The following is a 26,777-nucleotide window of genomic DNA, read 5'->3' as shown; positions in this document are numbered from 1 at the left end:
GTATATATATTCTTGCAATAAAAGTGAGAAGTAGAATCAAAGTCAGATCAACTCAGGGAATTGTGAAAGCGAACCGGCCACGGTTTTAAGTAGTACGGAGTACATTACCCCTTGCTCAATAACCAGTTACCTAATAAATAAGCTAAATAGCTACCCCTCCTTCCTCGGCAATTCAGCAGCTCACCGCCGTTCCTCACAGTACTATTGTGCAGATAATAGCTGGGTCCGCTCCACTGTCTGGCGCTGTATCTATCCGCCGGCGTCGGAAGCGCGAGCGCGCGCCCGATAAGCAGTTAGCTAGCTGGCTGGATGATAAGCGGTGGGATGGGATGGTGGGGTGGGGCGGAGGGGCTAAGTAAGTACCCCGCGGTCCGGGACCGCGGTAGCTCAGCTTTCCCAGCTCTCCCCTTAGTTACTTCACATATTAGCGAATGGATTCCAAAGGCATTATTGTTTGTGTCAGGTGAAAGCGTAGCTGTGCTTTTAGCACAATTTGCATATTGAGCATAATGTTTTATTTTTATCGAAGAAGATGAGTGGATTAATGAGAAACATGGGAGAGTCTGTTGGGAAGGAAGATAAGGTGTTTTGTTGTCTTGGTTCTGGTTATTCTAGGTGGTGATTTTAAGTTAAGGATGAATGAGATCTATAACTCTACAGTTGGTGTGCTATACTCATTGAAAGATTGTATTAAGATCATCATCATCAACATCAACATCAATTAAGCTATACAACTATGGGGGAGATCATCTATGCCTGCTGCTCCTTGATGTGGAAACTCTTCAACTTGTAGAACGCATTGAATCCCTCAGGTCCCAATGTACATCCCAGACCCGAGTTCTTCCATCCAATCCAGGCGAGGTCCTAGAAACATTAGTGACCCTTCAGAATTACGACGTCAATGGGAGGGGGAACGTACCGGACTCGGGTAGTCGCAACGGTTGATGTACACCGTTCCCGCATCCAACCGCTCAATCAACTCCTCTCCCTTGGCGATATCCTTGGTCCAGACACTAGCCGTAAGACCAAAGTCACTGTCATTCATCAAAGCGACCGCCTCATCATCCGAAGACACCTTCATGATCGGCATGACAGGGCCGAACGTCTCCTCTCTCATCACAACCATATCGTGAGTAACGTTAGTCAGAACAGTAGGAACCTGGTAGTTGCCCTCCGCAGGAGTGTTTTCGAACGAGGGGTTCTGGGGCGTGGCGTTGACGGCACCCTTGGACAGGGCGTCGTCGATGTGCGACTGAATGTTCTTGAGTGCTGCCTTGGAGACCACCGGACCGGTGGTGGTGGACTTGTCGTGGGGAGAACCGAGCTTGTATCTTCATTCGTCGCGTTAGGATCATATCTTTCTGAGAGAATGCGAAGCACTCACGTAGCCAATTCCTTCTGTACCTCCTCCACAAACTTATCATGCACGTCTGCGTGCACGTACACCCGCTCCACAGCACAGCAACTCTGGCCCGAGTTGAAGACGGCGCCGTCCACAAGCTGTGCAGCCACGTAGGGGATGTCCGCATCGGGGCGGACATAGGCGGGATCATTTCCGCCGAGTTCGAGGTTAACGGGGACGATTCTGCGAGCGACTGCTTCGCGGATGCGGAAACCGCCCGAAGTAGAGCCGGTGAACGAGATGAGCTGGATCTGGGGGAGTTGGACGATCTGGTCGAGCACGTCGGGGGAGCCGACGTGGACGAGCTGGAGGACATTGGGAGGGAGACCGGCTTGGGTGAAGTAGGTGAGGAGGCGTTCGCCGAAGATGGGGGTCTGAGGGGACGGGCGGAGGAGGACAGTGTTTCCGGCGAGGAGGGCGGGGACGAGGGCGTTGATGGTGACGAGGTAGGGGAACTGAGTCGTTAGTGGTGGTTCAGACCTCAAAGCAGTGCTGAGTAGCTTCTTACGTTCCATGCGGTGATGATCAGAGTCGGTCCGACCGGCTCCTTCTTCAGGAATCGCCTGAAGCCGTTCTCTGGCGTGCCAGGGAGAGACTTGAGGCTTTCCTCTGCGATGCTGAGGATGTGGTCTCCACGCTTGCGGAATGTCTCGATTTCTTTGGCGCTAAAGGCGATGGGACGGCCCATCTGGGTGGTCAATTCTTCTGCGAGGGTATCTTTGTTGGCAGCGATCAAGTCCAAAGCCTTGAGGACGATTTCTTTGCGCTGAGCCAGCGTGGTCTGCTTGTATGTGCGGAAGGCATCTTGCGAGGCTTGAGCGACCTGGCGGGCCTCGTCGAGCGAGAGACCAGGGTGCTCGAAGATGACCTTGTTGGTGGAGGGAGAGAGAGTGCGAATTGCGTTTGACATTATGCAGAGAAAAGTGATGGGAGTGGTGTGTATGGAGTAGAATGAGGAATTGTAGATGATTAATGAGGGGTACTTCTTATAATGGGCGATAAGAGAAAGAGAGAGAGAGAGCAGTGCGTATCTCGGCGACCAAGTGGCGCGGTCTAGTGGACCGCGGTCCCGCGGTGGGCCTTTCTCCAATTCGCAGCACCAACCATCACTGAACATTATAATGTTTCTTCTCAAGTTAATCTATTACTCTAGTATTCCCAAAGCAAACCGACACATTGTCTCCGCAAATACCAGCCCATCATGCTCTCTCCCCACCCTCGCCATCGCATTCTCATACAGCGCCTCTCCCAGCATACCTCGCCTCAGCTTCAACAACTCCGACACCATAAACTCATTATATTCCGGGTGACCCTGGACACAAAGAATGCGCTTGGGGACATATAATCCCTGAATACCACAGATCAAAGTTGCTCCCAGGTTGACACATCCCGGCGGAACCTCATATACGATATCGCGGTGCATCATATGTATAGCCTGCAACAATAAAAGTAGTCATTAGCATACATCCTAGCAATGCGTACTAATTGAATAACCGGAAGAAAAACCATACCAAAGTATCTCTCCCCAAAAGTCGTTTTCCAGCACTCGTCAGATCCACCGACTCAACAGCAACCTCCCACCCCGATACATTCGGACCGACGCGGGCTCCCAGCGCACGCGCAATAATCTGGTGGCCGAAGCAGATCCCAATTACGGGTTTATGATGGATGAGGTAGCAGTCTTGAACAAATCTGGTGAGGGTGAGGATCCAGGGTTCATCTTTGTAGGAGTCATGTTCTGCAAGACACTATTTAACGGCATGCCTTATGCGATCGTTGGGAAGTGGTTGAAAGCACATACTGCTGCCAGTTAAGAGGACAGCATCAAAGTCCTCTGGCTTGGGATAGTCCACGAATGGTTGGACCACATTGACCTTGGTCAATTGGAGCGAGACATTTGCGTTGATGCGCCTGAGACCTTCCTTGAGGTGGGATTCGAAGATGTCGCCGTAGGGACCGTATTTGGTTTTGATGGGGTCGATGGGGGTATCACATTCGAGAATAGCTATGCGGAGGGATTGCGACATTCTGTATAGTGAGCTGGCGATGTTGAATGAAGATAGTATGGATGTGAGAGCTACTGTTGGGAAGGTATTCGCCACTACTACTACGGCCTTCTGCTATTACTATATGTTCCGCCTGTTGTAGCCGCGTTCAATTGCAATGAATGTTATTATCCGCGGTACCTGTATGCCTGGCTACCAATTGCAGCTACTGACCGCGGAACCCAATAGAGTGAAACACTATTGGAAATCTATTCTCCAAACTGAAGCAGTCAGTATGCACGGAGTACATCCGAGGCCCATACATCACTTGTGACCCCTCACCTTCGCGATAAGATAAGCGCGGTCCCAGAAATCCCCGCAGCGCGCTCCGATCGGAACCGCGTCATCCCAACCAAACATTGGCCGTCTATACCAAGTCAAGTCCCCAAATTCGAGACCAATTGATTCCATGAGCTTCACATTACACTATAGAAATACGTTTCCGACCACCGGACCCGACGGCATAGCGGCGCCGTCGCAATCAAGGCGATCAGCCAGCTCCTACGTAGACACTCACTAGTTCCCCCAACCCAGCCTCCAAGCGTACCTTTAAGTAGCAACAGTTCCAAGAAATGCCCCCATTCTACGTTCCCTTACAATCATCCCCTTAATCCTAAATTTGACGATATACACAATGGCTACGACAATCACAGCAGAGGACCTCCCCAACCTCCTCGCCAATGACATCAAAGTCAAAGTCGCCGGCGTCGACTGCGACGGCATCCTCCGCGGCAAGGTCATGTCCAAGGAGAAGTTCCTAGGCATTGCGCAGAAGGGATTCGGCTTCAGCTCCGCCGTCTTCGGGTGGGACATGCAGGACGTGCTCTACACCACCGAGGCGAACATTGCGCCGGCTGACTCGGGATACGTGGATTTTCTGGCCGTGCCGGATTTGAACTCCTTCCGTCGGATACCTTGGGAAGATGATATTCCTTTCTTCCTGGTGAGGTTCGTGCAGAACGACAAGCCGGTTTCGGCGGATGGGAGGAGTATGTTGCGGTCGATTTGCGATAAGTTGGCGGCGAATAATTGCAAGGGAATGGCGGGAGGTTAGTCAATGCTCCAAGAAGAATTAACGCTGAAATTGTAGCTGACGTATGCAGTTGAATTGGAGTTCATGAACTTCCAGACCCCCTCGGAAGACGGATACGGCGCCAATGGCTCCCAAACCCGCGACATCGCCGCCTTTCTCGATAAGAATGCTCCCGGTGCGCTGCGCCCCTTGACTGCAGGCAGCTTCTCCTACAGCTCGACGCGCCCAGTGGCATACAAGAAATACTTCTATGATATCTTCGATACCAGCGCGCGGTTCAACTGCGGCATTGAGGGATGGCACACGGAAGGTGGACCAGGCGTGTATGAAGCGGTGAGTTGAGTTGGCTTCAATTGAGTTGTGCGGACCGCGCTGAGCTAACCCAATCAGGCATTGAAAGTATGCGATGTTAGCGACATGGCCGACAAGGTGTCTCTATTCAAGTAAGCCCACAACAGATGTAATTGCTTAGGATTTCAAGCTAACAAACAGACTCCTCGCCAAATCCATCGGTGTCGAACATGGCATCACGCCCTGCTTCATGGCCAAGCCCATGCAAGGCCAACCCGGCAGCTCGGGCCACATTCACGTCTCTCTCACCGATCTAGAGGGCAAGAACCTCTTCGCGCGCGACACTCCCGACCCCAATGCTCCCTGGGCCGACGCAGCCGGACTGTCCGACCTGGGCCGACAATTCCTCGCAGGCGTGCTAGAAGCGCTTCCGGACATCATGCCGCTATTCGCGCCCACCATTAACTCGTACAAGCGGCTGGTGGAGAACTTCTGGGCGCCGGTGAATATCAGCTGGGGATTGGAGGACCGCATGGCGTCGGTAAGAATTATCACGCCGCCCGTGTGCAAGCCGGGAGCGACGCGGTTTGAGGTGCGGATCCCTGGCGCGGACCTGCACCCGCATTATGCGCTGAGTGTGATTCTGGCGGCGGGATGGAGGGGCGTGGAGAAGAAGTTGGATATTAAGGTGCCGCCGGTAAATGTACAGAAGGCAGAGAAGATCAAGGCGGATTTGTTGCCGAATACGTTGGAGGAGGCGCTGAGGAGGTTCAATGACAAGGGGAGTGTTGCGAGGGAGATTCTCGACCCAGAGTTTGTGGACTTTTTCACGGCGACGAGAGAGCATGAGTTGAGGGTATGGAGAGAGGCGGTTACGGATTGGTGAGTTCTCATTTCTTCCTTTGATTGACTGATATGCTGACCAGTTTCCAGGGAGTTTAAGCGTTACATCGAGACTGTATAGATACCTTTGTATAGATCAATTCCATTATTTGTCTGTTGATTTGTCCTGGCAGCAGAGTAGTACTTAGTAAGCGGTGTGAATGCGAATCTCTATCGGCAGTTGATAAGATGGCCCCACATCCCTCCACATCTCCAGCCAAAACTATATAAGAATAAGGGACAGCCCACATCTAGCTGCTTAAACACTCAATCCCACTCAATTGCACCCAATCCTTGAATATACCACCACAGAGTGTACTACAAAAATGGACTTCTCCCTCCAATCCCACACATCCTTCATTGGCCGTCCAGCCAGCGACCTACCAACCCCATCTCTAGTCCTCAGCAAACCCGTGCTGGAGAGAAACATCCACCGCTTACAACAAGATGTACAAGAGCTCGGATTGTCATTCCGTCCCCATGTAAAGACATTAAAGGTGTCCCACCATTCTATCTTATACCTGAGCATCACAAACTAATATGACCCAAACAGACCCTCGAAATAACCCGCCTCATGCTCGCCAACGGCCTCCACCGCGGCCTCATCGTCTCAACCCTGAGCGAACTCCGCGGCGTGCTCCCATTAGTAGAAGAGGGCATTCTCGACGAGGTACATCACCCAAAAATCCCTATCTATAACCCAACCTAACTCAAGAATGAAATAAATAAAGGCCCTCTACGGCCTCCCAATCTACCCCTCCGCCCTACTTCATCTCCACTCCATGCGCAAATCCCACCCGAATCTCAACATCCTCCTACTGATCGACTCACCCCAACACATCCCCATCATCGAATCATTCAACAATTCCACCCCGGATGCTCGTCCCTGGCCAGTCTTTATAAAACTAGACGTCGGATCGCGCCGCGCAGGCGTAGACGTGTACTCCCCTGACTCCGGGCCTGAACTAGAAGGGCTAGTACGGGCAGTGGAGGAAAGTAGCGCGGTCGAATTGTACGGTTTCTACTGCCACGCAGGACATTCGTATTCCGCGAAGGGGGAGGAAGAGGCGGGGAGGGCGTTAGGGAGTGAAGTTTCGGGTGTGTTGCGGGGTGTTAAGCTGATTAAGAACCGTGGTGATGATGGGAAGAAGAGGAAGATAGTCCTCTCGATTGGATCAACACCTACGGCGCATGTTGTCCGTCAGGTTAAGCAGTTCCTGACTGAGAAGGGGAATGTAAATGGTGATGTGGATATCGATGTGGAAGTTCATGCTGGTGTGTACTTCCCCTTCAATAGCCCCCTCATACATATACGTAATCCCTTGGATAATGCGAAGCTAATGACGCCTTTATAGGAAACTACCCCACCAACGACCTCCAACAACTCAGCACCGATCTAATCAACCCCGCGGATCTGGCTGTCCGCGTGCTGGCCGAAGTATGCAGCGTGTATCCGCGTCGCAACGAGGCGCTGATCAATGCCGGGACGGTGGCGCTGTCGAAGGAGACGAGCGCGGTGCCGGGGTTTGGGAGGGTAGTTGAGAGGCCTGAGTGGGGGGTGGTGAGGATGTCGCAGGAGCATGGGATTTTGGGGTTATTGTCTGGAGGAGCGGGGGATGGGGAAGGGAAGAAAGTGGAGGATGTGTTTCAAGTCGGACAGAAGGTCATGTTGCATTGTCAGCATGCGTGTATCACGGCCGCGCAGCATTTCGTGTTTTATGTTGTGGATGGGGAGGATGTGGTTAGGGAGACGTGGGTTCCTTGGAAGGGGTGGTAGTATTCCCTCATAAGTATATACTAGCAGTGAGGTGGTATTATAGATGTGATATGAGATTGATTGAAATCGGCATAGAGGTGAAATCAAAATGCAAGCTAAATACACAACAAAACACTCAATCAAACATACTATGCAGGGTATACACGCTCATTCATCGCTTTTCGTGTCCTCCACCGTAGCAGCAGTCGGGTTAACCGGCTTCTCTTCCGCGCCATTCTTCTCTGCATCTTTCTCCTTCTCATCCGCCTCCACTCCATGATTCTCCAATGCATCCTCTCCCTTGCCATTCTGCTCCCTCTGCACCGTCTTCCCCTTACTCTCCCCAGCCGGCTTACTCTCCACCTTCTCCGTATCACTCTTCGCCATCTCCGTCCCTGACTCCTCGACCGGCTTATCCTTCCCGCGCTTAGCCTTTGCCCGGCGGATCAACCGATTATGGTAGTCCCGGCCTTCAGCCTCGGGATCTTCCTCCACGATGCGTCTGGCAGCTTCGCGTCCAATAACTGGTAATCTGTCCACGCCTTGGGGTGCCCCGTCCGGTATGAACTTCGGGTCCAGGAGTCCGATCTGCACCAACACGCTGGCTTGGTCCCAGTACATGTGTTCCGAGTATAGTCTGCCCGCGCGCAGACTGACAATGCTAACTAGGATAATCTCGACCCGACGATTCGTCGGCGGAACACCAGGTAGCATCCAGGGTATTTCCTGAGTATGTTCGAACGAGGCATACAACTCATCAACAATACGATCCGCCCCCACAGTACGAGAAATCAACCGCAGCCGCATTGACGGAGGCAACTTGCGCAGAAAGTGCTGTTCATAAAAGCGACGCAGCGCATGTGTCCCGATACCACCGCTCATGGTTGGTGTGCAAGTAAGCGTCGGGTTGAGATGACCAACATAAGGCTCCATAGTACCAGTAAGGTTCATGGAGAAGAAGCGCGCTGTACCAATAAGCCCTCCACCCCCAATAGACACCAAGTAATAAAGGTATGAACTCACCCTCAAGCTGCTCCTCCCACCTATTCTCCAAATCCAAATCCTTCCCAAACGCCTTCCTCAGCACCTGCAACGTGCGGCTAAACGCCAAATCCGACGCCAACCGATCAAACTCCTCCAGGTCATGCTCCGCGAACCCCGGCTGCGCCGACTCATACGTGAACGCCGGCCAGCCGATCTGCAATCTCTCTCCCGTCCCGATACCAGGGTTGATCTGCTTCGTCGAGCGATGTTTCTTCCCCTGCAGCCCAATAACCGTCGGAATAGTCACCACGTCCACCGTATCTCCAGCAAGATGCATCAACACGCGCACCGAGAACGGGAATCGCGATCGCGTATCAGGGATCGTAGTGGGATAGTATGCGATGAGGGCCGCGAGACGGCTGCAGTTTGTCGATTTGAGGTAGTAGTCAAGACAGTAGGAGGCGGCGTCGCCGAATGCTATACACCACAAACCCCAACAGTTAACCCTACTACTCCTACTGCCTTCGATTCACATACAGTAAACCGGTGAACGACAGGAATGTACTCACCAATAACAGCATAATTATCCCCCACGCCCAACCCATCCTTAACGGACTTCAACCGCGCCTCATACTCCTTCCCCCCATTATTATACGGCGCATAGACAACATCAAACCCCTCGTCGGCCCAGGCGCGCAGCGTCTCGGTATCAAAGTCCGGGGTTTCGGCGGAGATGCAGACGCGGGCGGTGCCGAGGTTGGCGTTGTTGTAGATGAAGCCGGTTGCGCCGGGGGCGTTGATGGATATGGAGGCCATAATAGAAGAGACTCTGCTGCTTCAGCAATTACTATGTATGTATGTATATATTAAGGATTAAGAATGTACATATAGAAAGAAAGAATGAGGATGAAACAAGCGCAAGTGTAAGTAGTAGATAGAATGTGTATGGTATGGTTGGTGTGGAGCGCGGGCCGCCGGATGGCTACGTCATGATGACGACGCCGGCAGGGCAGGAACGTGAGCAGGTATTTGAACATTTACGATGATTATACTTGGGAGGGATTTCTTTATGATTTAAAATTGGATTATTATTGGTATTGTGACTATATGTTACTTTGTATCCCATCTGATCAATAAGATGATGGGGACATCTGACGTGGATTGAACTGGTCAGGCGGATGCTCCTGCCGCTTGCCAAGAGCGGAGAGATGGTGTAGATATTTATTGCGAGGAGGACTGCGTATATGTGGTTTCGGAAGATAAACAGACAGAAATGAAGTAAGATGAAAGTAAATAGGAAGAGGAAGGGTAGTACTGGAAGATAATTCTAGGCTATAGTTACTACATCCTGGTGAAGGCATAGATGTCATCCTACATGCCATCGAGAAGTATACTGACGGATCCAAACCTTAATCGAACCATGCTGCCCCATCGTATGATCCTCTAATAAAATGCAATTCGGAATACTGCCAGTCTGTGGAGCCGTACTTTGTGCTTCTCATTACACTAGACTATTAATATCGTAATCGTTATGAACACAAATTACCCTGCAAAGCCACGGTAAGCTTCATCAAAGGACAAGCATGCGCCATGTACACCATGCACCAGACTCCCACTGTATCCATCTCGTAACATATACGAAATAAACATATTGAGAACCCCCAATCAATCTTCGTAGTCTTCTTCGTCGCTCTCCTCCCGAATCAACCGCTGTCGTTCCTCATCCTCCTCCAGTTCTTGCTCCCGTGCCCGTAGTCGCCGCCCGGCCACGTACACAAACGATACCAGCGCGGTTCCTATCACGAAGCCAGCGATGGCAAAGAAGATGTTGATTGGAATGGGATTTCCATCAAAGGGACCATGAGTCAACGCATCGAGTCCATATTGGGCAAAGTTCACCATTCCCGACACACAGATGATGGTGCCATAGACTCTGCCAAAGGTGGCAAATCCGAATACCTTCGTCGCGTAGTCACTATTTAAAACAGTCAGCAGTAGCTCCATAGAAAAGTGGATGGGTGTACTTACGACATGGCCGAATAATAGAGTGGTCGCAGCAAAACAAACAATGTAACGGTCACGTATCCTGTCCACAGAACAGGTATTGAGTTCAGAATGCCAATCACCGTCGTCAGAACCACAATGATAGCAAGTACAGCAGGAACACTGATGTGGTCAAGGAGGAGGCCCACAAAGGGCGTGGAAATAATCCCGCCAACCGGCAAAGCAACATCGAAGAAGCTGTTGATCTGAACAGCGAGTTCATCCGAGTCGAGCATATACGCGTATTGAGCACGGATGGTGGCAATGAAGTAGTTCATCCGCAGCATCTGCAAGACTGTCATCAAGGTAATCAGGATGAACCACGGTGTGGTCATCTGCTTATGGGCAGGCTGGCCGTGGAGCGCCCCCCAGACGGCGCTTGCAGCATGGCGATCCTCTTCTCGTTGCTCCCGTTCTTTCCGCTCCCCCTTGTCCCCCAGCACCTTGGCAATCTTGCGCATCTTATTTCGGCGTCGCTCAGCGCGCTCACTGCGGACACGTCGTAGCTCCGTGTCGCTCTCGATATCGTCGTCCGAGTCATGGATATCGCGCGTAGCGTCTTCTGCTCTTTCGATTTTTACTTCGAGTTCATGCGTACCCTGGTAGTCATGGGACGGCATGAGTGTAATCAACGCGACCAGAATGAAACCAGGCACTATGGTATAGCTCAGGAAGAACTTCCCAGGATCAAATGATCCATCGGTCATCTCGTAGACCAGACGATAGAATAGGTACACCGCTGCAGACGCATCGAAGGCGCCAGTAACAAGAGCGACGATCGTACCTGCATACTTGGGAAAGGCGTTTGCGATCTGAAAAGAAGGCACAAAAATGAATGTACCTCCCAGTGCGAGGAAGAAATTCCCCGCCATGTAGCCATCGAACTGTGGCTGGGAGAAGGAGTATGCCATCAGCGAGCTACCAAGCGCAAGTAGCAGGCAGCCGGCAAAGCCACAGATACGTGATCCATAGCGATCAAGGATAGTGCCGACCGGGAGGGCAGACACATTGGCTGTGATGGAGCCGATGGTAAAGAATAGGTTCAACCTGCAAAAGTCAATACTAGCTCAGCTAGACCAGACCTGAGGACCCACCTTAGATCCTGTTCGGAGCAGACTTCCACCCCGTCGCGTAATTCGTCCTCGGTACACAGATCTCGATAGACACCTTCTGCGACCAGAACCGGCTTCAAGGCAGCGAATCCGAAGACCACGCCTGCCGCGAACCAACACGCAAGTATAGTAACGATAACCTGGGCTAGGACGAGTCAGAACGATACTATTTATTTACATTATCTCAATTGACGTACCCAGTCGCTTTGCGGTCGAAACCTTATAGGCAGGGGTTCCAGCTACCTCGACCGGAGCAGGTGGAGGCTGGAGGACATCGTAGCTGATCTTGCGATGGATCGGAGCGAAAGGCTCACCCGTCACCGCGGTCGCAATGGTGCTATCATCCTGATGTTCAGGTTCTCGATCTACACCTTCGATGACAGAAACGTGCTGCACCAAAGACATTGATACGTCTGTGGATTTAGTGTTTTCGCGGCAAACACGGGAGGGAAATTCCGTGGGTGGTTGTGGATGAGGTTAAGTAAGTGGTAGCCCGGGCGCCAGTCGAAACTTCTGGATGTTGCAACCCCCTTCGCCACATCCCTTACCCATGCGGGGATAGCAAAAACCGGGTTTTGGGCACGAGAATGCAGAATAGTGGGTCTGCTTCCTTATCGTCTGCTTTCATGCGGTGAAAGAGATGCCTGACAGTAAACTCAATGGGATGTTGATGGCTGGGAAGGACTGGGGATGACACCTGCCTTGACCGTGCTGGTCGGCCGCCTTCTCCACCAGCTTATCTTACTCCACTTTTGCACAACTCTGCAAGATTCCGTGCACCAGAATCTCCAGATGCCTTTGTGAAACACACTTCTTTCTGTTAATTGTCGATTCAAAATACCGCTGAGTCATGAGAAGGATCTCAACTCTACACCTGCATCGGTCGGAAGCTAGGGATATTCCATCTGCACTTAGCAGAGCACCTAGTCAACTGTCAACCTAAACTTCAAACCAATCATTAGCTGCATCGAACAGCTGGAGACAATGATCCTAGCCTGTCATCCTACTCATTGGCTCATCTCAATTTAGCCTCGCGGAATGGCGACATCGTGGCTTGACGAACGCTTCAAAACCAACCTATAACAGTGTAACCCGACTTCTATATATATCGCTCGCGTGATCGTGCCCCTTATCAATCGCCAGAGAGAAGCATACCGTATGAATCGTGCCCTGATCCACATACTAGGAATCCCGATGAATAATAATTTTGAGAATATGTTCTCTACGGCAGAAAGAAAATTAGCAACCCTGCATAGGTTGCATGTACTTCCCACAAACAGGTTCCATCGACAAACCCACATGGCCAAACATTCATAGAATGCTGTCCATATATTGTTATAGTTTACTAACTAAGAATAACTAATAATCAAGGGTAGATGCATTCACGTCCTACGGAGTCTTATTGCGACACGCCAAGTCAATGCGAATACCCAGAATGGGAAGGAGATAGCGAACCGGACTAGTTGAAGGAAGTTCAGGCCTCTCCATGTCTCCTTGTCACTCGAACTGTTCCCGCAAGGTAGTATCTCAGTTATATCTTTAGTATATCCGAAGGTATAGCAGTACGGTTGGCGGTTATCCATTTCCTAAGTGGAAGCACTGCTGCAAATGCCCTCAAGTGAATCAAGTGAGCACCTACTGATTGACAACAGATATTCTTCTAGTAGCATGGAAGAAGCCGGACACCCACCCAGCTCAGACTCGGCCCATATATCTATATTGAGACTGGTGGAACACTGCAAGATTATAGTGGGACATGCGTATGACTATCATATAACTACAGTCCCCCGGGCCTCAAGATATCAAACCATGACCCGGACAGCCAGATGATGGTCTCGTCGAGCCTACGCTAGGGTATCGCTCTATGTGGGTGTGTGAAGCACCCATTCGAAATGGCGTAATTTGATCTGCATGTGGTAACAGGTGCATACAGCAGGCAGATCGATAGCACATCGCCTGTTTCTCCCACTGGTGACAGGCCAGATAACGTCCGTGTCATTCCCTTCAACCTGATCAGGTAGTACCGCTAGCAGGGGGAGTTGATTGGATCTTACCTGGGTCCCGTTGCAAGGTACTTTGTTGTCTGGTGCTCGGTGCTCGGCGCTCGCAGCCTTGTTTACCACTCTGGAAAATCATCGCTCGACGCCCTCTCATCAGCCCCCTTATTTCACATCAATCTATACTAATATTATTATCTATGGTTTGCTGCCCTCTCGCCACCCACGACTTCAGACTTCGACCTCAAATGCCTCCCGGAGTTGCGCATCGTATTTCTCCTTGTCTTTCACCTTGGCATGCAGGAATGGAATTGCCCCTTCCCTCCAATAGCTCATATTGATTCGGAAGAAGTCACCATCGTCTACGTGGCCCTTTGCGAACCTGGTCTGGATGTGGTCATAGAAGAACTGGTGGATGCCTAGAGGACTTCGCAGGCAGAGGCTGTACCAGAAAGTTCTTGTCTTCCATCCCTGTTCCATGACTGTCGAGAGTGATGGTATTTGGTCTTCCTTAACGGGAAGCATCTTTTCTTGCTCTTGAAGGATATGCATAAATTCCTCGCGGATTTTGTTGTATGATTCAAGATCTAGTGTTATCCGCAGTCTGATCTGTGAGCCAGGTGGGAAGATGTAACATTTCAACTGGACGCGAACATGCCCATTCCAAGTCAATCACACATTTGATATTCCAATTACTGTCAACAAATATATTGCTTGGATGGAGGTCAGTCAGCTGCAGGATGAAAGGTCCACGACGAAGTTCACGTTGGAAGAAATGCGGAAATAGGGCTTTCATCATTGTCAAGGCTGTGATCTGGTAGATACCGTCCTTTAGATCCGTAACTGCATTGGGCTGGTGTTGCATGCGGCTGTCATGGCACGCAAGGAGAGCAACCACGTAAGAGTCAACGGTTGAATACGTGAAGTCGCGAGGCATATCAATGGGAATACTCCCATTCTCAAGTTCCTGAATCTCGGAAGATAGAGGCCGATTCGATAATGTTAGGTAACCATTTTCATCGATAACAAAAGACCCGACTCTTGGCAGGGGAACTCGAGCAAGCGTTAGAAAGATCGTGTTCAGATCTCGAAAGAGGTTCGCTCGCAATATTTCGTCGCCGTGATGTGTGCTCCACGTATTTGAAAGCATTTGAGAATCGTCGATAAATTCCATCAAGAGATAGCCCATACCCGGATCATCAGGGTAATTGACGGGGTGCGGAACATATCGCGTGGGGATCTGATACCCGAAGAATGCCCGTAAAGCGGCGGCGGAGGGAATGAAAACATCGGGCCAGAAAAGGCATGTTCTCCAGATCCGTGAACTGGTTTGTAGTTAGTCAAAACCTCAGTTCTCACCAATCTGAATACGCTTACACATTGGCCTGTTGACAGTCCAAACCCATATAAGCGTGGAACTCGAATGGAAGGGGCCATCTGTTGCATCCATGCGTAGGTTCCAGCCTCGCAGCGGAGCTTTTCATCTGCATTACCGGGTCGGAAAGCCTCACCAATCCGATAAGGAAGCGGGATTCTGACAGGAATTTTGTTTGTGTCTAATTCGTCATGTCTATCTATCTGAACAGGAATACATAGGTTGAAGCTTCCGTGGAGCCACTCATCGGGTTGCGAAACCCGGCAAGCATCCCCTGACCGGAGGTTAAGATGATGCGACACCACTGTCTGGATCCAGGAACGATGTCGGTAGACATGGTCAAGAAATTGATCCCGCTGGGATGGGAAATTCAATTTGTGAAGAATATTATTCTGGTCATTTTGGGCCTCGGAGTATGTAATATCCTGATGAAGGAGTCGACGAGTCTTTGGCATCGGTGTGTAGGGGGAAGAAAACAATCGCGAGACCAAGATTACCAGGAAGAGTAAAGTTACTGGGGTCATGTTACTTACGCAGGTCTTCAGAGACGTGGTCACATGACCTTAGATCGATCGACAGGGATCGAGTCGCTGGAAGGAATCACTCTCCTTCCGACTTCAAGCCGGATAAGAAACACAACATCACGTACACCGGGCATTCGCTGGCAGTAACCCACTCAACGCCTCATCGCTTCTTCCATAACAGCTTAGATGACATATACCGAGTCCCCTCCTCGATCAACCCCAGTCAAGGAGAATTTTAGGCTGTCAACATGCACCAATGTCTCATAAAAGAATACCAAAATCCTGGGATTTATCCAGTCAGAGTCGTCATCAAATTTGCAGTTCAAACCTATCCATGACTACTTAAATAAGATACAAGAAAACAACTTTTTTGCCCCTTCACAGACCTGACTCATCTGGCCGTACAGTCCTTGATTGGCAACATTTTTCTCTTCGACGGCGGAACATGTGCTTCCTTCCAACCAAGCTCACTTCCCGGAAACCTATAGAAGGCCTGAGCACTATCTCTATCAGTAGTCTGCAGCTGTGGTGGAAATTCATAGCCCATCACCGACAGTGGATTCCGAGGACCAAATTGAACGCTATAATCATCCTTGGTATCCTCAAGTTCCGGCGCAAACTCGTGTCTGAGACCCAAAACATGCCCAAGCTCATGCAAAAAGATATTTTTCAAGTACTGAATTGTACCTGGCTCGAATGCAGCCGAGTACACATTCAGATAACTGAGATCGTCCTCGTTCGGGAAGAACGCCTGCGCGAGCACACCCCCCTGGTCTCCCGCATAGGAGAGGACAAATGACGCTTTGTTGATATCCTCCACCCACTCGAACTTCACCCCTAGGTCAAGTTTGTTCCAGTCATTTGCGGCATCCCTGAGCGCATTCGCAGCGAGTAGAGCGAGACCGGGGCGTGGGTATCCGTTTGCGAATGCAGCAAAATTAATGGGTTGGGGTGGATTGTCGGGTTTCCAGCGCGGAATCACTCCTCTGAATCCACCTTGGAGGGTTGCGCGATTGTTGATGCCTCTGATGGTAACGGGCAGAGGCTTTTCGGATGAACAGGTATACCGTCCGGGTGCGGTCGCAGTGGAATTGGCGAGGGACCGCCGCAAGTTCTGGAGTTCGGGACTGTCAACACTGTCAGGGGCGAGAGTCTTCAGGCCTCTTGAGCCAACTGCCTCCTGCAAGGCTTCGAGGTAGTCGATTTTGGAAGTTGAGGGGGTGAGGGTGGTGCCGCGAATGTCAGGCATGTTGGTTGATCGAGGAGTTGTTGAAGTTCCGCACCAAAATATTCCTGTGGAATCCAGTTTGAATAGGAAGCAATGTACTTTGTTCAAATGAGCGTATCTCGTGGGGGTTTTGGACTGAATTTATATTTGAGTTCCTGCCTACTAACTCTGGAGGGAAGATGGAATGCTTCGTGATACTGCAGCTCAAATGATGGGGGCGTAGTCTAGACTAGAATAGATCTCTTGGCCATCTTCACATACCCCGATGCTCCAAACTTTCAAGAATGGTAAACTGCTAATCGTTCAACAGAAATGTGTATATTTGCAGGCCAGAAACGGAACATTCACTTAACACTTAGGACGTTAAGTTCGTCGACGGGCTCAACAGTCCAGCACAGCTGACGATAGCCCGAAAAGTAACCCCGAACACGAAAACCCCGATACTATCAAGTAGGTTGAGCTTATTTCCAAGTCGCCCCATGCCTTCTAATTGCGCATTTGCAAGCCGCATGCAGTACCAGTACGAGGCCAAGACTTGAAGGCATCGCGATACTTCATACCCACAACGCCCTCTTCGTATTACAGTGTCGTCATGATTTTGCCATTGCAGCGAGGCACAAAGCTGTGGAGGTTTTGGAAGCCACCTGTGTAATTATATTTTCACCATGACCAAATGATATAACATGATCAATCTCCTCGCAACTTATTCGTTTAGCCTGATCATCTAGCCTATCAATAGATGCAAAGGTGCGTCTGCTGGCGGATCGCGGGGTCACTCAAAAGACCGGGACCGATTAAGCTCCCGAGCCAACCAAGCCACATCTTATTCTGGGTATATGTCGTATTAGACGGTAATGGACACTTTAAACTATTAGATCCCGTGAATAGACTTTCTTTGTATAGTTTTGCTGAAAGGGAACCCCGCACTCAATGCTTTATGAGCCTTTCGAATCTGGAGTCCCAAGTTTAATGCTGTAGAGACCAGACAAGGTACCATGATTCCTCAGAAACTGTTCCACTACAGCAGCTTCGGCCAATCATACTTCGTGGCTCTAATATCCTCTTCGAGAAGATGGTGTTATCTCAGTAGATTCATAGTTCTTTCGATTGAACTTCGGCGACTACGTGGTGTACAAAGCTCTAATGATGCATAAAGTCCAGGAATAATGATGACGACCAGTCGCCTCCCAAAGCTAACTAGACACTTCCTAAGCTGCCCGGGGTTCGCGAAAGATCTAGCAAGTTGCCACGACTCACCACTTGTGTCGCTAGGGCTTAGGTATTCTACTCCCTTGAAGATGTTATGCGACGGCATGCACCTACAACCTTCGCTTGGAACAAGATTTAGCCGAACAGAGTTCAGCTGCGCTTCCGAATGTCTCTTAGTCTCAGCCTATAGTACTAATTAAAAGCAGATCTGTTGGCATATTGTGCCTGGAATGTATCTATCTGACTGGTGGCATCTTACGATGTCAGAACATACTACACTATTGCTAAATCGGGCAACGACAGGCACGGCAGCCCGTATTCTGGTAATTGGAAGCGGAAACTAAACCTATTGCGATATTGACATGAATTCCTTTAGCAAATTAATGTATATGCAGTCTGATGTGGCAAGGTATCTCATTTGCCGGGGAATGCTGATCCTCTCTACTACATTCCCGGCCGAGGTTATTTGCGAACCCTGACAACCCCCTCTTCTGAAAGACAGAAGGCCGTCGGGTTAATCGGGGCCGAGCTCTGTTTGGTGAAGAGATTCTCATAAGAAAGAAAACCGAGTATTACAAGGTACTTCGGAGCTCCCCCTACTTTGTTCTATTATTTTTTGCAGGGGTACAAAATGTGGTTACTACTGCATCTTCTTGCCGTGATCCGTATCTGTGCCATTACTGAGGCGTCCAATTATTCTCATACATTTCCATCCGGACATGCTCTCTTGTATTCAAATTCCAGCGCCATCGTCCAATTCGTTGATGGAACAAACCCTCAACGAGAATTTCTTCTAAATGAAACAACAGCAGCATTCCACACGCGTAGTCATGCATGGGGAGCAGGAACCATTAGCACTGATTCTGGAGAGGGGTCCTGGAACCTGGATCATATTCCCTACAACAACTTCACTGGACCTTACAGCATCCCCCTTGGTGATGGCCTACGACTAAGAATCACACGGTTCCCTGGGCGGGTCCTCACGGAAACGTACATGTTCGAAAATACCTCGCCTGAGAGGATCACCGTAACAGGGTTACACATACAGACTCCCTTTAACGACCTTTATGATACGGCCCTCTGGTCTTTGACATCTGCCGTAAATGCCCATATTTTCACTGGCGGTGCATGGGCATGGGCGTTAGCTGAACCTATGTCAGGCGAGGGTCGCTCGTTAGGCCTCATTGTTCGAAAGGGCCATTTATGGAGCTACTCTCTTGAGTCATCCACCAGCTCTGATGTCCGAGGGCACATAGTTCTTCAAGTCACGGACGCCAAGAGGGACCCCAATGGTTTCGGTGGTCAACCAGTGGTCTATATTGACCCGGGAGACTCATACGTTCTGGAGTGGGAAATTGGGTTCTATAATAACACCAGCGACTTCATTGAAGCTACGAAACCTCCAGCAACCTTCTCGGCGTACTCGGCCCCTTTAGACCAAGAAATCACCGTCGATTCAGAGATCAAACCGACTTCGTCAACTTCGAATTTGAAGATCAGGCGGAGAGGAACTAGCTACACACTCAGTGCGAGTTCACCAGGAACCTATAACGTTGATATTGGCGATTCCCGGACTGAAATCTCATTCCACCTGCCGCTCGAAACTGTTGTGCGAGAGAGGGCCCACTACATCCTAGAACACCAGCGGCCGGTGCAGCGTCCAGCCCCTCTCAATGCTGCTTTTGTTGCCATTGACACTGAAAACCTTACTACGATTGTGTCAAGCACATGGGACGACTGGGGGGATGGTTCGGAGCGGATTGCCATGCCTACGCTTCTTCAGTTAGCAGCTATGCAGGGCTATATATCGTCCGAATTAGTGGATATCCCTTTGAGAAATTGGGTCGAGTTTGCTAGTACCTCTCTATTTGACTCTGAAGGGAATACGCGCCGTTGCACTGGATGCTCTCAAACTCAGAGGCCATACGACGCCATATGGCTTGTGATGTTTTTCAACGACCGGTACAAATGGCTCGGCAATAGCACAAATATCGACACGGCAGTGACACTACTTAACAGAGCATTCGAAGTCGGACAGGTGCAGGAAGCACCGATCATCTTCTTTCCCCAAGCCATCCTAGAACTCTGCGACAGCCTCGACAAACTTGGACGATACAACGAAAGCGCCACGTACAAAAGAGCACTTGTCGATACAACTATGAGCTTCGTGAACGATGGACGCGACCTCCCGGCATCCGAAGTAAGCTATGAGCAGTCTATCGTCGAACCTCTAGTCGAGATGGTCGCAGACACATATAATTTAACGAGAAACGCCACGCTGCTGAGCGAGACACAGGAGCGTCTCAACTGGCTCATGGCCTTCTCCGGGTCACAGCCACATGCTCGGCTCTACCAAATTGCCAACCGTCACTGGGATGATTATTGGTTTGGCCTTCGTCGTCAATGGGGTGACGTGTTTCCTCATTACTGGAGTGCGTTGACTAGTCAAGCACTCATCCGCCTTCCTCGAGAGCTGAGAACCAAGCAAACAGATGATATTGCTCTGAAGATCCTACGATCTAATATGGTTAATTTTTTTCCGGGAGGGTCGGCAACTTGTGCATTTGTCTATCCTTCGGCAGTTAACGGTAAGTCGGCTAATGTAGCTGACCCTATGGCTAACGATCAGGACTGGCATCTTGTTATTTGGTTGAGGCTGCTTGAATATGGGGTACCAAGCGCTTGATGACTCAAAATACCAAATATAATTCGTTGGAAGTGGAAGGAAGTATATAAATAACAAACTCTTATGTTATGAACCTCTTCTGGATCTATTTTATCATCGATACCATCTTCTGTTTGTTCTGACAACATGAAGATTGATACGGCCTGTGCAAATTTCAGAATGGTCAAACAGTAATATATAATTACTGACTATGATGATTTACCAAAATAGAGGCAAAATGAACCTTGCGGATAAGACATCCTGTACTTGCTTAGCTTCCCCAAGGGTCAGCCGATTACCACCCGTGGCTGGAAGGCATCCTATGCTCTAGCCTAGATACTGGACTAGTCAGATCAAACGATGATCTAACTAAATAAACTTGGTATTTTCTCATAAAAGCTTAGTGTGGATTGAGGTCTGCCAAAGAATATGTTTTACGAGCTTAAGAAACTTTATACAGGAGACCTAGATCCCAGACCCCGCAGCCCAAGTCATACGAGCTTTCGTAGGAAAGGCTATGCATTATTGCCACCACTATACTTTTAGGCTCCACCGGGTCAAGGCGATACATTGATAGCTTTCGAAGCCGCACTAAGTGCTTAGAAGGCGCTAAGTTGACAGGAACAGTTGCGCTATCACAACATAGCTCAGTAAACCCACTAATAATACTCCGGTATATAATCAATAACATGAAGCCGCAGCATGGTATACATTGACTATCGTTAATGTCCCAGGCTGTACTCCCTCGTACATTCCTGCCAGCACCAAGGCATTGGGCTGCATGTCAGCCTCGCCAGCACACACTGCTTAGAGGTCTCTACGAAGCTTAGCCAACAAATCGGATGGATGATGATAAGATGCCCGCCCTGTTCTGTCTCCCCGGTTGGTCTACTGAATGTGACTATGGCTGCAGTAGCGCCGAACAAACTTTTGCTCTTTATATTGCACTACTGGTGTTCCTCCAACTTGACAGCCCTGACCTACCAAGGTCTACTAAGAAGTTGCTTGCCCCGCCCAAGATGCATTTATATACCACTAGGGACTGCATCAAACAGCGTCAGTCCATAGTGGTTTAGGTCAAGGAAGGCTTAATGATGGAGTTGCAGGTTAGACGATAAGTCCATTTGTCATCGGTCAGGAATACTAATTTGGTCCTATATACTGTACCTAATCAATTACTAGAACAGTAGCTGTTTCCATATGTCCTTTAGCTAATATAGACAGAAACCACAGTAATCCGTTTACGATCCTTATCTGAGATCCCAAGAATTCTAACTAGAAATCGTGTTCAAAATAATATCTTTGCAAACACACGCCAGTAAAAAAAAAAGGAAAAAGAAAGGAACAAAGCTACCTCCACCTAATCGGGTTGCGGCAGAGCCAGCCTTATCCCACAGCCCTGAACCCTGAACCAGGAAAATCTCTGAGGTGCGTCAGGGCGCGAGATCAACAAGACAAATGGGAAGGATACGCCTCCCCTCCTCTGGTATCACGCACATGCTGCCTGCTGCCTTCCACACGCGGGCAATGTTCCTGCGCGAATAGTATTACTTGTGGCGGTCCAGGGCCGTGGAATTGTTGGGGGCAACAGGTGCGGGATTTACGGATAGGAATTTCAAGGCCCCGGGAGGGGAAGGAGCCCAGGGTCTACAGGATAGATACCAGATATTGATTATCAAAGCTTAGCTCAGGAAATTAGGCCCAAAAAGTTTTAAACGCTCGTAGTACAGGGTGCAGAAGTGAGACAAATAGATAACAATACCTGTCAGTCCTCCGGAGCCCCGGCGGGAATATGACATAATATGACCTTAGGGACAATACAATCACCAAACCAGCACTTCTTTATCACACACTATCCCACTAGGATTTGTCTTAGAAGGCTAATCTCACAGTTAAGCTCCTCATACTTCAGCTCCATATACTGAAAAAAGGGTTAATTTTGTTCGGGAAGCATCTTTATCGAAAATTCTCTTTAATCATGATTCCCTGCTCCTGATGCAATTTTATTCTTTGGGTTGATTTGTACAAAAGCGTCCAATTACTTTCCCACTTATACCCCACGCGGCTTGCATACCAAAATGAACCCTTGCTACTTTTCCATATCTTCGGCCTATAGGGTAAATCAAACTCTCAAGCCCCTGTCAGTAATGACCACGACAAGCGCAACCCAACGTAGGCAGCAACATTTACCGAACAACCCCTCCGGCATCCCCGGGTCTGTAATGCTAGCATCTTCGTACCATTGAAGTGACCAATCGTTCCTGATGTGGCTTTGACAATCGGACCTAACACCAAGCATTTAGCGCGTGATCATGCAGGGTCTCATACTCCCCCAATGTCATGAACCCGAACTTTCAAGCCACCGAGAGAATCCTAGAACTGACATAGAATTCGTAAGGCACAGGTCTGTAGCATTAAAACTAGATACACTCCCCCTTCTCCTTCCGCTCTTCCGTCCCCAAATCCCGAAAATGCTCCTCCAACTCCTCCTGATAACCATGCTTCTAAACCCATTTCGACCATGTGAGGGCTCTCCGACTTTCCAAGAGGAATACCGGAGTGGTAGCTTTGTACCAGAAGTGATTGAAACCTCTCTGGGCCGTCGAATTGTGGCGCCAGATACTCCTTACGTGGCTGCAGCCGGTCGTAACGCCTTATACTTCATCGACACCCGGTTTGACCCTGAGACGGCGCAGCATATTAAACTCCAAATTGAAAAGGCCTCCGTGCCGCAACCGGACGAATACATTGCTATTGACGAGATTGAGGCCACGGCCGAAATCAAGAACAGCGTGACCGGGGAAACAACCTTCGTGTTTGATCCTGTATATGCTCGGCTGCTGTTCGCTAGGGGCATTAATCGACATAATCCGGATATCCAATTGCCGGAGTATGAGCCGGCTGGTGATTGGTTGGTGGTATATGACTTGGATGATATTGTGAACAGGAAGGGTGTGAGGAAGGGTTGATGAATGCCGTCGGTGTAGGTCAAACAGGGATCTGCTATATAGCTGCTGATGGTCGTGATGGGGGGTGGAGCGTGTCACTGTCGGCGTATGGATGAGGTGATCTGGGAAGTATGAGAAGACCTGTGATAGGCTTGCGAACGGGGGTAGGATACCAAGGGGCTAATAGGCTAGAGTGATTCTCTGGGTTCGTTCCTTATTGTGAGTCGCTCGAAGAGGCATTTCGATAGTACTAGTTTCATCAACTAGATAGACCATTCAGTATAAGGACGGAATGGGGGAAAAAGCCGGGAAAACGAAATCTTCTTATAATAGTGGACAGCTGAGAACCGGATTGGTGAGATGGAGATAGGCTTGAATTATAACAGTCTTCAAGATACAATGATTATCTAAGACAAAGTCCTATCCTCACACCTTGAGAGGTCATACGATTGATACAAGTGGCTAGTAAAATGGTCGAGACAATTGACGACCCCCCACGCGCAGAGGGTATATTGTCAAAAAGACGAGAAGAGATTAGCAGGCCAAAGTACTGACTTTGCACAAATGAACAGAGAAAGTGACTGTTCAGATGCCTCCCTCAGAACCAGTCCCGAAGTCTAGCATATACCCACGTCAGATCCACATCTTCTCATCCGAGCCCAACGGCTTCGGCATGAAGTCCCAGCCTACGGCGACACCATCAATAGCCGCAGAATGGCGTACAGCCACCATGGGGCCGAATGCGGTCTCGCGTGTCTCGAGAAACTGTGGAGGAACATCGTTGGTGCATTGGTAGTCTGCGGTCTCAAAGCCAGAGCGGCCGTCGAACTGGCCGAGCGAGCGCAGGTACTTCATGACACCGGCCAGGGAAACATCGACTTGCCAAGAGCCGCCCACGGTAGCTTGCTTGTACAAGGCCGCCTGGATACCGGCGGCAAGGAAGTAGCCACCAGCGTGATCAAGAGCCTGGCAGGGGGTGGGTCGGGCGGCCTCGCCGGCGCCGAAGTGCTCCGCTTCGGAGACATTCATGCCGGAACAGGTCTGGACGAGGGAATCAAAGCCACGCCTGTTGGCCCAAGGGCCCTCAGGTCCGTAGGCGGACATATTGGCGCAGATGATGTTGCGGTTTTGGAAGCGTTGGGCAAGGGCCGCGGGGGAGTAGCCTCGCTGCGCGAGGCCGCCGGGCCGAAAGCCTTGAGTGAACACATGGGCGTCGACCAGCAGCCGGTCGAGCTCCGCCTGATCCGCCTCAGTGGTCAGATCTAGCTGGATGGTGCGCTTCCCACGGCCAAAGTCCCGGTCCATTGTCGGAAGATCGGGGAGGTTGGGGCTGGTGACCCAGAGAACGTCAGCGCCGTGCGCCGCCAACGTCTTGCCAGATAGCGGGGCAGCGATGACACGCGAGAGCTCCAGTACGCGGAGGCCCCTCAGACACTTGTCCGGCCTCGTAGAGGTCATGGTCGCGGGGAGCCCGACTGGTCCATCACACAGCTTCCGTAGGGTAATTGGAAAGTCGCTGACGGCACGGGCTTGCGGGAGCACGTCCCATTCCGAGTAGCTGCGCAGAGCGGAGATGACCAGCTTTGCGTCGAAGGCGGCCGCCTCCACATCAACCGAACGCCAACTTACAAGCCGCGATGCGAGTTGCGCCCGGTCAGCATCTGGGGGGCATCCAACCAGGGCTTTTGCGCCATTCCGGTGGTTGGGGAACGAGTCGTGCACGCGAACGTAGCCATCAGCTGTTTTGTGGAGTCCTCCGATGGGGCCCCAGGGCGACGGTGCCGGCTTGCCGTCTAGGGTGTACAGGCGCTCAGATTTGAACTCGATAGCCGCATGTTGCAGGGGAACTGAGACTGCGGGGACGGCGGAGCCGCTGCGAAGGGCGTATATCTGGGCGGCAAGTAGGGCGGAGAGCCCAATAGAGGCCTGAGCGAGGTGGGCAACTTTGAAGGATGAGGGAAGGCCTAGACCTTGTCCGGGCAGCTGAAGCCGGTCGTTTGGGACACCCGCTGGGAGGCCGAGAGTGTTCCATAGGTAGTTGACACTATCCCTGGCCGAAAAATGAGAGCGGTCTGCAAAGGGTGCCTCCTCGTCCCCAGGAACGGTGATGGTCAGCAAGGGCCCATGTTGCTGCGTTCCCAGGGTGTCTCTCTCCCCTACGGTTCCCTGCTCCCAGGGGCGGCGAATGGTACATTTCCAGGCGAGAGCAGGCTCGAAGAACATGTTGGTAATAATGTCTTCTTCTTGGAGGCGATACAAACTCATGATCCGGCTATTCGTCAAGACGTTTGCGTTTTTGACCCGTTCATACGCCTCTTTGGTGTCAAACATGATGTCGAATGTCAACTCGAACGGTCCGGAGTTCTTGGAACGGATAATTTTGGCGATGTCCAGCATCTGGCAGGTACGGTTGGGGATGGGTTTGGAGGCTAAGGGCTCCAATGGCTCGGCCGCGAGTCTTTCCCAGTCACCGTCGGTCAGACCGGGGCACACGGGTTTTGGGGCAGTCGGGGCACTGTCAATAGTCCTCAGCTCCACGGGGAACAGGTTCGTCTCTTCGCCCGGCTTCAAGTCGACCAGGTGATAGACATTGAAGCGAAACACGGGGCCAGCATTGGTTTCATGTGGCGAGAGAGGGGAAGCAAAGTTTCCTGTGGTCGCAACCTGGTTCTTGTAGGGCATGTGAAGGATAGAGGCACGGGCATTGTTGGCGATGGTGTAGGAAAGTTCCTGGGACGGGGCCACCACTTCGCCCAAGATACCCAATTCATGGCCCGCGACCGCCGCGGGCTCGATAGGTCCCATCACGCCATCACGGCCATAGAAGTGAAAGATCAGCTGGCACTGCGGCGACTGATCGAGCTGGGGGAACAGGTTCCGAGTATACGCGCGCACGTCGGCCAGAAAAGAATCGATTTGACCGATCAAAATCGGGTCTCGAATCCCTCCAATAAAGATTGTCCGGTATCCGAGTTTTTCGACTCCTTCCAGCTTGACCTGATAAACCGGAGTCGGGCAGAATTCAGCGCCACGAACACGGACCGTCTTCTCGGTCAGCTGCTCGTAAGAGGCATGGTCCAGACAAAGGACACCTCCGGGCCCCGGCAGACGGTCGGGACGCGTTTTCTCGTATAGTGTATGAGCAGCGACTGATAGAGGAGTGCAACGTTCGCGAGGCGCCAAAGGGGTGAGATCGAAAGAGTCGGAGCGCATAGTTGCAATCATTGACCGTCCCTTTGGTATGGCACAGATGCCTCCGCACTCCATGATTTTCCCCATATGC

The 26,777-nt window shown here is 50.7% G+C and overlaps 11 protein-coding genes across 11 annotated transcripts; 4 read left to right on the top strand and 7 right to left on the bottom strand.

Moving 5' to 3' along the window:
• Positions 1–750: 750 nt before the first annotated feature.
• On the bottom strand, positions 751–2,312 carry AKAW2_40843S (aldehyde dehydrogenase family protein; the record flags this gene model as incomplete). The annotated part of the gene is made up of 4 exons (XM_041689217.1): positions 751–864; positions 920–1,331; positions 1,385–1,857; positions 1,911–2,312. The coding sequence occupies 4 exons, from the start codon at positions 2,310–2,312 to the stop codon at positions 751–753; spliced, it is 1,401 nt and encodes a 466-aa protein (XP_041542923.1).
• A 234-nt stretch (positions 2,313–2,546) lies between these two features.
• On the bottom strand, positions 2,547–3,429 carry AKAW2_40842S (type 1 glutamine amidotransferase; the record flags this gene model as incomplete). The annotated part of the gene is made up of 3 exons (XM_041689216.1): positions 2,547–2,837; positions 2,914–3,140; positions 3,204–3,429. 3 exons carry the CDS (start codon positions 3,427–3,429, stop codon positions 2,547–2,549), a joined length of 744 nt encoding a protein of 247 aa, XP_041542922.1.
• A 652-nt stretch (positions 3,430–4,081) lies between these two features.
• AKAW2_40841A (glutamine synthetase family protein) lies at positions 4,082–5,735 on the top strand (the record flags this gene model as incomplete). Its single annotated transcript, XM_041689215.1, has 5 exons — positions 4,082–4,496; positions 4,551–4,813; positions 4,871–4,923; positions 4,973–5,653; positions 5,705–5,735. The coding sequence occupies 5 exons, from the start codon at positions 4,082–4,084 to the stop codon at positions 5,733–5,735; spliced, it is 1,443 nt and encodes a 480-aa protein (XP_041542921.1).
• A 244-nt stretch (positions 5,736–5,979) lies between these two features.
• On the top strand, positions 5,980–7,430 carry AKAW2_40840A (uncharacterized protein; the record flags this gene model as incomplete). Its single annotated transcript, XM_041689214.1, has 4 exons — positions 5,980–6,150; positions 6,207–6,323; positions 6,385–6,928; positions 7,009–7,430. 4 exons carry the CDS (start codon positions 5,980–5,982, stop codon positions 7,428–7,430), a joined length of 1,254 nt encoding a protein of 417 aa, XP_041542920.1.
• Positions 7,431–7,577: 147 nt separating this feature from the next.
• AKAW2_40839S (dienelactone hydrolase) lies at positions 7,578–9,209 on the bottom strand (the record flags this gene model as incomplete). The annotated part of the gene is made up of 3 exons (XM_041689211.1): positions 7,578–8,374; positions 8,433–8,870; positions 8,963–9,209. The coding sequence occupies 3 exons, from the start codon at positions 9,207–9,209 to the stop codon at positions 7,578–7,580; spliced, it is 1,482 nt and encodes a 493-aa protein (XP_041542919.1).
• An 849-nt stretch (positions 9,210–10,058) lies between these two features.
• On the bottom strand, positions 10,059–11,953 carry AKAW2_40838S (putative MFS transporter; the record flags this gene model as incomplete). The annotated part of the gene is made up of 4 exons (XM_041689210.1): positions 10,059–10,368; positions 10,422–11,483; positions 11,531–11,693; positions 11,746–11,953. The coding sequence occupies 4 exons, from the start codon at positions 11,951–11,953 to the stop codon at positions 10,059–10,061; spliced, it is 1,743 nt and encodes a 580-aa protein (XP_041542918.1).
• Positions 11,954–13,776: 1,823 nt separating this feature from the next.
• On the bottom strand, positions 13,777–15,035 carry AKAW2_40837S (uncharacterized protein; the record flags this gene model as incomplete). The annotated part of the gene is made up of 3 exons (XM_041689209.1): positions 13,777–14,132; positions 14,200–14,870; positions 14,923–15,035. 3 exons carry the CDS (start codon positions 15,033–15,035, stop codon positions 13,777–13,779), a joined length of 1,140 nt encoding a protein of 379 aa, XP_041542917.1.
• Positions 15,036–15,835: 800 nt separating this feature from the next.
• Positions 15,836–16,693, bottom strand: AKAW2_40836S (uncharacterized protein; the record flags this gene model as incomplete). Its single annotated transcript, XM_041689208.1, has 1 exon — positions 15,836–16,693. The coding sequence occupies one exon, from the start codon at positions 16,691–16,693 to the stop codon at positions 15,836–15,838; it is 858 nt and encodes a 285-aa protein (XP_041542916.1).
• Positions 16,694–18,512: 1,819 nt separating this feature from the next.
• AKAW2_40835A (uncharacterized protein) lies at positions 18,513–20,567 on the top strand (the record flags this gene model as incomplete). Its single annotated transcript, XM_041689207.1, has 1 exon — positions 18,513–20,567. The coding sequence occupies one exon, from the start codon at positions 18,513–18,515 to the stop codon at positions 20,565–20,567; it is 2,055 nt and encodes a 684-aa protein (XP_041542915.1).
• Positions 20,568–23,017: 2,450 nt separating this feature from the next.
• On the top strand, positions 23,018–23,515 carry AKAW2_40834A (uncharacterized protein; the record flags this gene model as incomplete). Its single annotated transcript, XM_041689206.1, has 1 exon — positions 23,018–23,515. The coding sequence occupies one exon, from the start codon at positions 23,018–23,020 to the stop codon at positions 23,513–23,515; it is 498 nt and encodes a 165-aa protein (XP_041542914.1).
• A 612-nt stretch (positions 23,516–24,127) lies between these two features.
• Positions 24,128–26,707, bottom strand: AKAW2_40833S (uncharacterized protein; the record flags this gene model as incomplete). The annotated part of the gene is made up of 1 exon (XM_041689205.1): positions 24,128–26,707. The coding sequence occupies one exon, from the start codon at positions 26,705–26,707 to the stop codon at positions 24,128–24,130; it is 2,580 nt and encodes an 859-aa protein (XP_041542913.1).
• Between the last annotated feature and the right edge of the window lie 70 nt (positions 26,708–26,777).

This window comes from Aspergillus luchuensis, chromosome 4 (assembly GCF_016861625.1).
Source record: "Aspergillus luchuensis IFO 4308 DNA, chromosome 4, nearly complete sequence".
NCBI classification, from domain to species: domain Eukaryota; kingdom Fungi; phylum Ascomycota; class Eurotiomycetes; order Eurotiales; family Aspergillaceae; genus Aspergillus; species Aspergillus luchuensis.
This window is presented reverse-complemented; position numbering and strand designations above follow the sequence as displayed.